Source organism: Schistocerca gregaria, chromosome 5 (genome assembly GCF_023897955.1).
Source record: "Schistocerca gregaria isolate iqSchGreg1 chromosome 5, iqSchGreg1.2, whole genome shotgun sequence".
Taxonomy (NCBI): Eukaryota; Metazoa; Arthropoda; class Insecta; order Orthoptera; family Acrididae; genus Schistocerca; species Schistocerca gregaria.
The window spans coordinates 69,843,532-69,856,907 of record NC_064924.1 but is presented as its reverse complement, the minus strand read 5'-3'; the positions used below and the strand labels follow the sequence as shown (position 1 = coordinate 69,856,907).

At 40.0% G+C, this 13,376-nt stretch overlaps 1 protein-coding gene across 2 annotated transcripts in view; it reads left to right on the top strand.

The window, feature by feature from the left end:
• The window catches only part of LOC126272162 (mitochondrial potassium channel ATP-binding subunit-like), a 196,568-nt gene that overhangs the window by 86,524 nt on the left and 96,668 nt on the right, over positions 1 to 13,376 (top strand). The window contains exon 1 of one of the 2 annotated variants that reach the window (XM_049974795.1): positions 9,351 to 10,246. The exons of the other annotated variant lie outside the window; for it this stretch is intronic. Within the exon in view, the coding sequence (XP_049830752.1) occupies positions 10,206 to 10,246 (41 nt within the window). The 5' untranslated portion in view covers positions 9,351 to 10,205. Of the gene's footprint in view, positions 1 to 9,350; positions 10,247 to 13,376 lie in introns of those variants that run through there. 2 annotated transcript variants of the gene reach the window in all.

Here is a 13,376-nt window from a genome sequence, read left to right as displayed (position 1 = left end):
AAAATTTGTTGCAGAAATTAAAGATGTAATCACAAATCCACTTGTGAGAGATGTTTATGAAAAACTACAGACAAAACTGATCTGCAGAGTGTCCCCGTTGCAAGAGGAACATATTTGCCAAGTTTTAATGCAAGAAGAAGTAAGTGACAGGAGCATATATGGAGTAAAGCTGATATTGGTACTGTGCCTGTTAGCGTACTACATGCTTTGTGAAGCAGCCAACTACCTTCTCAGGTTACAGCCTATTGCATGACAAATTTACATGGCCTTGGACGTAGGGGCTGAATTAATGGACAAGAGATTTGATGTGATAATGCCTGCATCAGCTAGCCTAGTGAGGGTGTAATGTAACAGCCTGTCGAGACCATGGGTTTCGTGGACAGATTATAATGTTCTAGCTGACAAGGTCGATATGCTGATGAGACAAACTGGTGAACTGTTGGCCAGTCAGGACCACAGCAAAGACAGAAACTTCTACTGGAGGCACTTGGCAAGCCACTCTTCTACTGCTTCCTCAGCTTCTGGGGCTGACCACCATATTGTCTGTTAGTAACACAGAAGATTTGGGAATCAGCTGTGTAAACTACAATGTTGTGTTCTCACCAAAATGCCAGCATCAGTCGGACTTAGGTGCCTTGACCGGTTGCACAATTATGTTGTGGCACTTATTTATCAGTAACCATAAATCAGGGCAAAGATACATAGTGGATATTGGATCAAACCTACACATATGTTTATTTCAGCACATGCTGCTACACTGCGAGCGACAACCAACCGTTTTCTGCCTGAGTGCAGTTAATAATTCAAAACAATGACATACGGAATGCTGCATATCAAGCTTGACCCTGGACTACGACATGACCTAGCATGGGATTTTACGATCCTTCATGTGTCGGAACCCACTACAGGAACAGTTTTCTTGGCATATTACGAGCTGTTGCGAGACATCGCGAACGCAAAAGTCGTAGACGGCGTCAACAGCTTGTCATCGTGGAGTTTTCGAAGGAACACAGATACATAAATACCCAGGCTCATAAGAGCCAAAAGCGGCATGTACACACACTTACTGCAGAAATTTCCTGGCTTGACATGACAAGCTTGGAGCGCCAAAACAGTTGTGTCATGACACACTGCACTATATTAAAACTATTGATGGTCCACCTGTATCCTGTCGACCTAGACGTTTCACTCCAGACCGCCTGCCATTGAAAAAGCAGAGTTCGATGGTATGCAGTGTGAAAGTGTTACGCGACCGTTGAGTAGTCCTGGCCATCCCCACTTTATTTGTTACCCAAGATCTGCGGAGCATGGAGGCTGTGTGGAGATTATCGAGCCCTCAATGCCAGAACGGTGCCAGGTCGTTACCCTGTACCCTTGCTAAGATATTATAAGTACTCACTGAGAGGTGCGATCTTATTCAGCGTCCTAGATTGTGCCAAGATGTACGCTCATGTTCCTGTAGCCGATGAAAACATACCGAACATGACTGTAATCAGTCCGTTTGACCGTTTTGAGGGTTGTTTCATGATGTTTGGCCTTCGTAATACAGAACAAACACAGCAAAGGTTTGTAGATACTGTGTTACAAGGACTCCTACCTTGTTTTGCATGCCTGGACGACAATCCGGTTTCCTCAGAATGTCCAGAACAACATCAATGGCATCTAACTGAGGTGTTTCAATGATTAAAGCAGTACAGCATAGTCCTGAACACCACTAAGTGCATTTCTGGTGAGACAGAGATCAGCTTTCTGGGCCATAAAACCTCATGGTCAGGTTCACTAGCGTTGCCTGAGAAAGTTGAGGCTATGTTAAAACTCCCATGATCAAGCACTTTTAAAACATTGCATCAGTTCTTTGGTATGCTCCATTTTTACCACTGACATCTGCCACATGCAGCTGAGTTGTAGGAACCATTAACAACTGCGCTTCATGATCCAAAAAGCAAAGGCAACACTACATATACACCGCAAGCCATCGGACGGTGCATGGCGAAGGGTACGCTGAACTACTGCTAGTCGTTTCCTTTCCTGTTTCACTCGCAGATAGAGTGAGGGAAAAACGACTGTCTGTATGCCTTCATATGAGCCCTCAAATCTCGCATCTTATCTTCATGGTTACTTATGCAAAATGTATGTTGGCAGCAGTAGGATTGTTCAGCAATACAGCTTCAAATGCTGGTTCCCTAATTTTTCTCAGTACTGTTCCTCACAAAAATGTTCCTCCAGGGCTTCCCATTTGAGTTCCCGAAGCATTTCCATAACACTCGTATGTTGTTCAAACCATCCAGTAACAAATCTAGAAGCCCGCCTCTGAAATGCCTTTGTCTTAAGTCAATTTGTGTCATCCTTCAGTCACTCATCTTCGACACCTTCCTGTCCACTATTGTATCATCAGCAAACAACAACAGATTGCTGCCCACCCTGTCCATCAGATCATTTATGTATATAGAAAATAACAGCGGTCCTATCACAGTTCCCTGGGGCACTTCTCATTATAACTTTGTCTTGGCACTCCTGACGATAACCTTGTCTTCGATGAACACTCGGTATTGATGATAACATGCTGGGTTCTCTTACTTAAGAAGTTTTCGAGCCATTCGCATGTCTCGGAGCCTATTCAGTATGATCACATCTTCGTGAACAGCTTGCAGTGGGGTACCATACCAAATACTTTCCAGAAATCTAGAAATTTTGAATCTGCCTGTTGCTCTACTTCCATAGTATATAATATATCGTGTGAGAAACGGAAAAGCTGAGTTTCTCATGAGTGATGCTTTCTAAAGCCATGCTGATTCACAGACATAAACTTTTCGTTCTCTAGGAAAGTAATTATACCTGAACTCAGAATATTTTCTGCAATTCTGCAGCAAACCGATGGTAAGGATGTTAGTCTGTAATTTTGCAGGTCCTTCTTATAGGCAGGGGTCACCTGTGCTTTTTTCCACTCACTTCGGACTTTGCACTGCGCGAGAGATTCGCGATAAGTGCAAGCTAAGTAAGTGGCCTATGTTGTAGAGTGCTCTCTGTAAAACAGAATTTGGGATTCGATACAGAGCTGCGACTTATTTCTTTTCAACTCCTTCAGCCTGTTTCTCTATGTCAGCGAGACCTATTACTATGTCGTCCATATAGAAGTCTGTGCAACTTTCAAACAATAGTATGTTTGTACGATCCATCTGAGTACTTAAACACAAAATTTCAAACGTTGCCTTTCTTTTTGCTGTCTTGTGTTCCAATGCCAGACTGGTCGATGAGTGACTGAACAGAATCCTTCGACCCACTTAGAGATGTTATGCAGGATCAGAATTTTTACCGGTTCTTGGAAGGAGTTTTCACTGAGGTATGACAGTGTTAGTTACTGTATGCTCTGCACGTCAATACATACAAAAATGTTTACTGTATTCGAGCCTCGTTCACCCTTTACAATCCTCCCCCCATCTCCCCCAACACTTCCTTCCATTATCAAAATGACGATCCCTTGATCCCTCAGCATTTTTCCAGTCAGCTGATCTTTTCTTTTAGTCAAGTTACGCCACAAAATTATTCTATCTACCCATAAAAATTTCAGCATTCTTTTCTAGCACCAAAAACTCTGTTATTTACTTCTTATATGAAGTGTTTATTGCCCATGATTTACTTTTGTACAAGGCCACACTCTAAACAAATACCTTCAATTGGGACTTTCAATTTTTTAAACTTTTATTCAATGTTAACCAATACCTCTGCTTAGCAAGACTTTTCCTGCTATTGCCAGTTTGCATTTTGCATCCTTTCTGCTTCCTTCGTCCTCAACTTTCTTTGTTGATTTGCGGACAGAAGATTTTCTGCCTCAAGGAAATTTCTTATATTCGAACTGAGAATATCTTCAAGCATTCTGCAGCACACAGATGTTGAGAATGTTGGTCTATAATTATGCAGGTCCATTCTTTTACCCTTTTCATATGTGGGAGTTATGTGTGCTTTTTTCCTATCGCTTGGGACTTTGTGCTAGCTGATAGACTCACGACAAATCCAAGCTAAGTAACTGGCCGATGCCGCAGAGTACTCTTTGTAGAACCGAACTGGAATTCCACCGGACCTGGACTTATTTGTTTTCAACTCCTTCTGTTGTTTCTCTACACCAAGGATGCTTATTACTATGCTGTCCGTAAAGAACTCTGTGCTACGTCAAACCAGGATATGTTTGTATGAATCTCTTGCGTAAACGATTTCTTAAATGCGAAATTTAAAACTTCGTCTTTCGTTTTACCATCTTTAACTGCCACATCAGACTGGTTAATGAATGACTGGATGGAAACCTCAGACTCACTAGTGACTTTACATAGGACTAAAATCTTATTGGGTTCTTGGCCTGGTCTTTCGCTAAAGTATGACAGTGGTAGTTGTTGCACGCTTTGCACATAGATCTTTTCACAGACGCACGAATCCGTAATAACTGTTCATTGTCGTCATTTGTGCATTCTCTTTTGAACCTAGAGCGCATCAGCCATTGGTTCCTCAGCTTTTTCCGAATTTCGTTGCTGAAGCACTGTGGGCCTTCTCCATCCTTAATCCACTTATTAAGCACACATTTATCCAGAGCACAATGTTCAGTCTGTTTAAACTTTGTTCATAATCTCTCTATGGCCGCCATGCTGGAATTAAATGATTGCAGATCAATATCTAAGTGAGATACTAACAAGTGCTTATGTGATCTTTCTAGTAGAAACACTCTCGTAGCCTTCTTGGCTGATTTATTAACTTTCGCAACCGCAGTTGTTATGGTGACATAATGGTCACTAATCTCCATCTCTATCACAACACCATTGCTAAGGTCCGGTGTGTTTATAGCTACAAGGTTTAAGACATTTCCATTGTGTGTGGACTGCTGAACTAGCTGTTCAAAACAGTTTACGGAAAACGTGTTCAAAAGTGCTTCACACAACTGTCTGTCTGCACCCCCTACAGTGAATCCATAGATGTTCTAGTCTGTATTCTTGAGGTTAAACTCGCCTCCAACTGGTACTGCATGATGTGGGCATTTAGGTACTACTGACTGTATGATTTCTTGGAATGACTCCAGAACTGTCACAAGAGAATCAAGTGACCAGTAAAAACATCCAACAAGTAACTTGGTTTCACCTAGACCTGTTACATGCTACCAGATAACTTGACTGTCACACTCAATTTCAACCTCAATAGACACGACATTATTGTTAACTACAGTAAACACTGCCACTCCTATGGCGTCTAATCTGCCCTTCCAATAAATGTTCCTTGACTTTCTAAATACCTCAGAGCTTTGTATTTAGATTTTTAGCCAGCTCTCGGTCCCAACAACAATTTCAGCGTAAGAACTTCCCTAGAGGGCAATAAATTTGGGACCTTTGCTGCAACTACGTCAACAATTTACTGATGTAATGTTGATCGTCGAAATGTCTTTAGTCTGAATGTGGTCTGTTGTCCCTATCAGTGTATCGACTGGCGAGTATTTTTTACAGTATCTCAGACTGCTGCCTAGCCTAAAAAACCCTTGTGTGCACTCCACAAGTGCTCTGCTACTCAACCATTCCTTCTCTGATAGCAAGATCTCCACTTTCAAGGCAGTCAAAGAAAGAATAGCAAATACTGCACTACTAGCACACCTTAATCCAAATGCTCCCTTGACATTAGTGGTCAACATGAATCAGACAATGACTGATGCAACACTACAACAGTGGTGTGATCATGCATGGCAACTGTTAATTTTCTTCTCACAAAACTTTAGCCATCACAACGAAAATGAAGAGCCTGCAATAGAGAGCTTCTGGCAAGCTATGAGGCCATTAAATACTACAGACATCAAAATTAAGTCAGAGAGTTCAATATTTATACTAAACATAAGCCAATGGCGTATGCCTTTCGCCAACACAACATCAATTGTTCACCTCAGCACTACAATCAGCTGGTCTACATAGCCTAGTTTAGCACAAATGTGAGGCACGTCTCTGGGCTAAAAAACATCGTAGCTGACTACCTTTCCTGTGTTAACAGTTGCTACAGTCACTGCTGATCAACTTCACTCAAGATGCAGCAAGAAAAAGGACGAACCAAGAACTACACAGTCTGCATCATCTTTGGCATTAGACATCCACTTAGTCGTTGATCCAGTAGCTGAGTCAAGCTATATTGGGACATATCCAATGGTAAACCCTGTCCTTTCCTGCCTTGGAAATTTCTAAGATGTATGTTTGGGAGCTCAGATAATCTGTACCACACTGGGGTCTGACCAACAACTCGCCTAGTTTCTAACCATTATGTGTGGTTGGGCATCTATAAAAACTGCCGGGAATGGACACTAATGTGCGTCAAGTGTCAACCCAGCGAAGTTAACCACCATGTGCATGCACCAATAGGAGACTTTCTGGATACAACTGCTCACTTTATGCACATCCATACTGATGAAGTAAGCCCTTTGCCTCCATCCAATGGCCAATGCTACATACAGATGATGATCGATTGCTTCACCAAATAGCTGGAAACGATAACGTTTCAGCAGCCTCTTTAACTTCCGCCTTCATATCCATGTGAACAGCGCATTTTGGATGTCCTCTGCATGACACAATGGACCGCAGATGTCAATTTAACTAGACATATTTACACAGTTTAACAAATTCGGTGACACTGTACACCATAAAACCACAAGCTATCACCTTGCCAGCAACAGAATGATAGAACGCTGGCAGTGTTCGCTGAAGGCTATGTTCATGTGTCATAATTCAAACTTGACCAGCGATACCACTGATCTTGCTTGGCCTGTGAAGCACGTACGAACTGACCTGGACTCGTCATCGGTTCAGCTAGTTTATGGAGAAACACTACAACTACCAGACGCATTTATCGATCCACAGGCAGTCCACACTGATGAAATCAAACACAGAGATTTCGTTTCTCACCACAGGAAACGAATCATTCAGATCCGATTGAGGCATGGTACTTCACCCCCATATGTGCACCATGAGCCACAAGCGTGCACACACATCATGCTACATGCATATGGAGTGAAACCAGCATTGACACCTCCATCCACACACAAGCCCTCAACACATAATTGGCAGAGGTGAAAGAACCTTCAGTGTCCTTGTCAACAACAAGCTCTATGCTGCATATGTATTCCAAGAAGAACCTACTGCTGTATCATGGCATCCATCTACCACAACATTTGCACCAGCACCAGAGTAAATACCAGCACCATCATCAACACTCGCGACACCACCAGCCAGCACAAGCAACCATATGACAAGATAGAGAGATGAGGTCTATTTTCCAGTGCACTATTTGTATGATGCTCTGCTTTCCCAGAAGGACCTACTGTAGTGAAAAAATCGCTAGTTGCTGTCAGCTGATCGGCACACACAAACTGTCAAAGAGTTTACGCACCGTCCGCCAGAGTTACTGTGTTGTCGTTGGTTAACTGCTCCTTTGTTAATATTACTTTCCATGACTATTGTTTTTAAAGACCGATTCTTTCTAGTTCTTCGAGACAGTTCGTATACTGCTGTTGACTTCTCAGTCGCCAAGAAATACTAATTTCCATACGTGGTTAATTGTGCTCTTGCTTGTCTGCCAAATAAAGGTCTTTCCTTCCTCTGACGTCGAAATTTGTGTCTCATATTGCAGCTAAATTTCAAGAATAAGCGCGAGTATATGTCAAATGGATAGTCTGCCCATGGAGGTACTCCTTATACCTCCATGAGCCTGGCAGTAGTTTTGAAAAATATATCTTTGGATGTCATATAAAGTGCAAAGCACTGAACAAGATATTGTACTCGATTTTCTGTACATCAGTGGCAGCTAAATCTAGCAGTACAAATTAATACACAGCACTGCTCTATATATTGTTCGAAAAATAGTGGGACATGTAGCTGCCAGCAGGCACACTGCGCCAAGCGTGAACCTCTGCTGTGTCCATGGGCAGCTTCATGGCAGCCAACATGTTAAGCGACCTGTACCTGAAGTGAGAATTCTCTATGGTGTAAACACTAGGCGCATGTGAGCAAATGGCATTCGGGCATGTGCCGTTCGCATTCACTCATGTTCACTCGTGATCCACCGATTGTCTTTCAGAAAGCTTTCATCAGCTATTTGTGTACATTTGTTGTTGTAGATATGAACTTTGCAAGCGATAGGTTGATCCGAGGAGAATGTAATGTTGCTGATAGAGGAATATAGATATCATACGTGCTTCTGAGATCTACAGCACAAATTCCGATACAAAAGAAATATAACAGGTAGAAAACTGCCAAATCACTCAAAGATCGTACTGGTGTTATGAGGAAGATGATAAATTAATTAGTTGGTTTCATCAGATGGGAATGGAGAGAATAAGAATTAATTTTGTAATTCTTTTCACTAAAAAGGAACTGCACAATCAATTTCCTTGAAAATTAACAAGTACAAAAATTTATCTAGTATGCTGACTAAAAATGAAAAATATATGGAAGACCTGGTAATTCTCATTACTTGTATTAGTGGTATTTGTAATTACATGGATGATGCATCAGTGCTATGTTAGAGATTTTTCGTGATATATAAAATTAGTTTATATGGGATGATACTATCTGCCCCCTAACAAACAACTGTACTTACTAGTAGTAGATTTTATCAAATGGACTGACAGATGGTATGTATTTTCACATTTTAGTAATCGGCTTTTGTTGACATTGTCTTTCTTATTTTAATAAAATCCTTGAAGTGCTTCGCATATGTCACTGTAGATATTAAAAACTATCTTTTATATAGCACCTATTGAAATGTACTAATGTGAATGCCTCTGCTTGCTAATAACCTGAGTGTAAATGTTAGACTTTCGTCAGGTTATGTTGATCGTCGGTAATTAGGGTTCTTTGTTTAAATTACCTCCTCAATTGTGAAAGGAAGCTAGTATATGTCCTCAACCGACATACGAGCAAAGTTTTGGACTAATGCTAACGCAAGCTAGAGTTCTAAATTCAATGTTACACAGGGTGCCTCCAAGAAGTTCGTTTATATATAAATCGAGACACCTTTATTCTTATTTTCCTACGTAATTTTGCGTACTTCCTAAAAAACAGCGCTTTCAGCTGGCAAAATAATACTTCCTAAATATCAAAATTTTGCATCGTAGCTTTAGTTACATAATGTTGTGTCACAGTCTTGGTTGTATACTACGTGCCAACTGTTAACACGAAAACATGACAACACAATGTTCGTAGAACCAAAAAATGACAACACAATGTTCGTATACTATGTTCATCATCTTGTGTTCTCTTCCGTTTCCTCACGTGTGAATGCTTGTCCACAGATGCAAGCAAATGCTATTGAAAATTGGCGAACTGTCTGCCAATGCTCTTGAGTTCGCTTCCATTCGCTCCTATGTAAAGGTCTATCAACTAAGTGTGCACTCAAAGACGAGAAACAGTAGACTGAGCAAACAACTATTACAGATAGTCAGATACGTTTCGCTCGCCTGATTGGCGGGGATTTTCAGTCCAGTCGCTAAGATCTGATTTACAACTATAGATTTGAGCAATTTTGTTCTAAACTTAAGTTCCTGTTTCCAGCACTGCGCAAATCTCATATATTGTGCATTCCGATCCACATGTTATTATTTCTTTGTGCAGATGTGATGTGCACAGGGAGTTCGAGTACTGGCGCCAATACCTGAACAACAATTTTTCGCCCGAAATTTATCCACACAGTAGCTACTAGCTAGTATGCATCGTCTGCTGGTTTGATGGTGTTTTGATAATGTTACTTTTTCTGTACGCTGCATAGGATTTAAGCCTTGCTAGTTGCCGAGTATAGTCCCTAATTCGACCCTTTTTGACTACCTGTTAACAGAAAGAAATTCGTTATTCCGTATGAGCGCATTTCAAAGTAGCCGATTTTCTCAAATTTGCAGTTTCAGCCCGTTGGCATTTCATTTCTATTAATCATTTGTTGAATAGCGGTACGTTGGTATTTGTGACTGGATGCCAATTGTATCGCGTTACGAAAGAGTTCGTAGTGTAGGGTATCAGTATGCAAATAATTTTTAGTAACGGTTATGATAGAAAAAGGCAGCTGAGTCACGTATAACAGTTCTGCAGTCGTAGATAAGAGACTCGTTTTTCTATGTATAACTGTATTATTCACTGAAAGGAACTCTTCAACAAAACCAGGAGCGCTTTTACGTTTTCGAGTAACTTGCTCACTATACAGAAATCATGCTGTGGCGGCTGGGGATAGGTACATTCTGTTATTACAGGTAAGACTTACTGGTAGCAGGCACGATAAAAATATTAGCAAGCTTAATAAGATACATTTGTCTTCGTTTGCGCCAAAACACGCTAAATAATTGTTACATTAAGTCAGTCCTATGTATATTGGATTTTTTGCGCATCTGTAGTTCCACAGTAGTATCATAGCCTCTGAGAAGTTAAAATACAACATATATATCAGTGACCTCTTGTACCGTAATGAAAAAGTCAAAGAAACAACAGGTCTGCTATTATGTGCTTCCTTCCACAATGTAGGCTTATCATCAAGAAATTCAGACAACTGTAACATATCATCAGTACTCAAATTTTGACGCAATGAATTAATTTATTGAGGCTGTCATACATTGAGATTGGTGTTGTAGGCAGCCCTCTCCTCTATTTTCCAGTTTCGTTTGTTTAGTGAAATGTTTTTTTTTGTTTATTTATGCGTTGGTCCAAAAACTTTTCAGGTTGTGAGATACAGTACTGCACAAATATTGTGTGTGTGTGTGTGTGTGTGTGTGTGTGTGTGGTTTTTTTTTTTTTTGTAAATTTGTATCACACTATCTGTAGTCAAAGTTTTAAAAGCTGATGTTGTTACTAAGTGAGTGAACATGGAAGTACTTTTTTGGCCTTTCATCATGCTCACAGATATTAAGTTTTTTCTTTATGTATTATAATTTCTTTCTAATGTATTGACAAAATTTTAGCGTATACATACAGGGGGATGGGAGGATTTGTGGTTTTTGAAAGCCAGGTTTGCGAGAGTTTTGTCGAACATCTTGGTTTGCCTCTGCATCTCTTTCCTCAGCTGAGAAAATGACTGATCTAGGTGACGTATTATCCCAGAGGAGTAACAGAATCATCAGATTCCACCTGTCAGTTTTGACCTTTGATGTCATCAATATGGACACACACACACACACACACACACACACACACACACACACACACACACACACATGAATAAAAGTAAAAATGATACATTAACATCTCACTCCAAAAATAAAATGAAACTAACAGGACAACTGTCAAAAATTGGGCGTTTAGGGTGGGAGCAAGCAAAATATACAATAATAAACAAACACTGCACCATCCCAAGGCAAATAACATCCAAAAATATTTAAATTACAGCATTCTGCTACACCACCAAAAAAAAGAGACAAGAATCGGAAATTTCCCTTGACCTGTACAGGTCAGTCATAGCTACCGATACCAAAAACCAAACACCTACATCAAAAAGTGGAATTGGACATTTCCCTTGGCCTATATAGCTCAGCTGCAACTATCTGTACCAAAAGACCAACACCTACAAAAAGTGGAACGAAAACCCCCCACAACACAAAAACACAAATACCCCATATTCACTACATCAATTAAAACACAATCGACCTACCATAAATATACAACACACAAAGCATCATAATTACTATACAATAAAACCAAAGAAAAAAATACTTACTAACAAAAATCAGAACAACCAGTAATTAAAAAAGTTAGAGTTCTTTCCGCACAACAAACACCAAACTAATCAGACCTAACAAAAACGCCAAACACGTAAACAAAAAAGCACCTTAATCACTCACTGAAAACACTTCCGAAACCCACATTACCACACCAACTACCTAAAATCAAAACCACGTTAGCACAGTGACAACCAAAACTCAATGAACCCAGTACCACAAGTTAAACTCAGCATGTCCACATCCACCACCAGAGGACACCATCAAATACAACACAACATCTACAAACACAATCAAGTTGAAAACTGCTCGCCGATGTCACACACCACACTGTTATGTCATGAGTCAAAGGAGACAGATGGAATAGGACACTTCCATTGGCCCATCCCAGAATGTAATTCAATACAGTAAGATGCTGTGAAAGTAGGCAATTCAGACAGTGTTAAAACTTGTTTTATCAGAAAGTAAGTGTAGTATACCATATTTTATTTACACCAATAATGGAAATTTGTGGATGGAATATTATATAAAATAAGGAAAAAGGCAACAACTCACCTGTAGTGGACCTGTGTGGAGCATACTGTAGGAACACATAACTGAAACCAGTATTGACACTCTTTTGAGCTCGTGTGCTCTTTCTAATAAAAGTACCCACAATCAAACTATTGTGAATACTGTTTCATCCTGACTGCAGTCTCAGCCAACTGAAACCACACTGTTATATCAGACTGCAGTGTGTGTGTGTGTGTCTGTGTGTGTGTGTGTGTTGGTTGTTACATTCCATCCTGGATTTTCCATTATTTGTGTGTGTATGCTATTTGAAGTCAATGTGAAGCCAAATGTCTAAAAACTTTGTAGCCAAGGGATTTTGTTGGAGTTTGTTGCACTGATGTTGCATGCTTTACGTATTAAACAGAAATTTAGAAACATTGTTTTGTTGTGTGACTGTTTACTTGGGCTGTAGTTTTATTTAAAGCTGCTTATAGTTGACTTGAGATGTGGAATAAAGATCCTCTGAGGCTTTTAGTTATTTTAAAAATGATTTCATGTTACTTGTGGAGTGAATTCATAAAGTAACTGTAGCCATTTCCATACTCATTCTTTGGCTTTAATGAAAAAATGACTGTATACTCACAACCATCAAAGTACTTCCTCTGAAAGCTGAACCAGTAAGAACAAAAAAGTAAAAGTAACATCCTCTAAAAACTTTGGCACCTCCAAAAATCTGTTAGATGTTTGGTGCACCAGCAACATCAGTAAGGTTCTCTACACAGCAATACAATGCCAATGAAGTGCATTATGTCTCCTTGTCATAGTGGAGGCCTGTAAACTTACGAAAAGTACATAAATAAAAATATATTACCACCATTAATCTTCTTTTTAACTCCTTGTGAGGATAGTTAGTGGCTTGTATGCTGATACTGTTTCATATGTATGCTTCTGAGAGAATTATGTTTTCCCCTGATATTCCAATTGTCTTCCTCTTTTTAACAATTATGAAATATAAACCCTCCAAACAAAAGACTGTGCCCAGTATTTGATAGGAACACAGGTGACATCTATCTGCAAGAAGGTGAGCAAAATTGATCTGCAAAATTGCAACCCAATATCTTTGGCATCCATTGGTTGTAGAATTATGTAACATATTAGCAGTTCAAATGTAATGAGATATCTT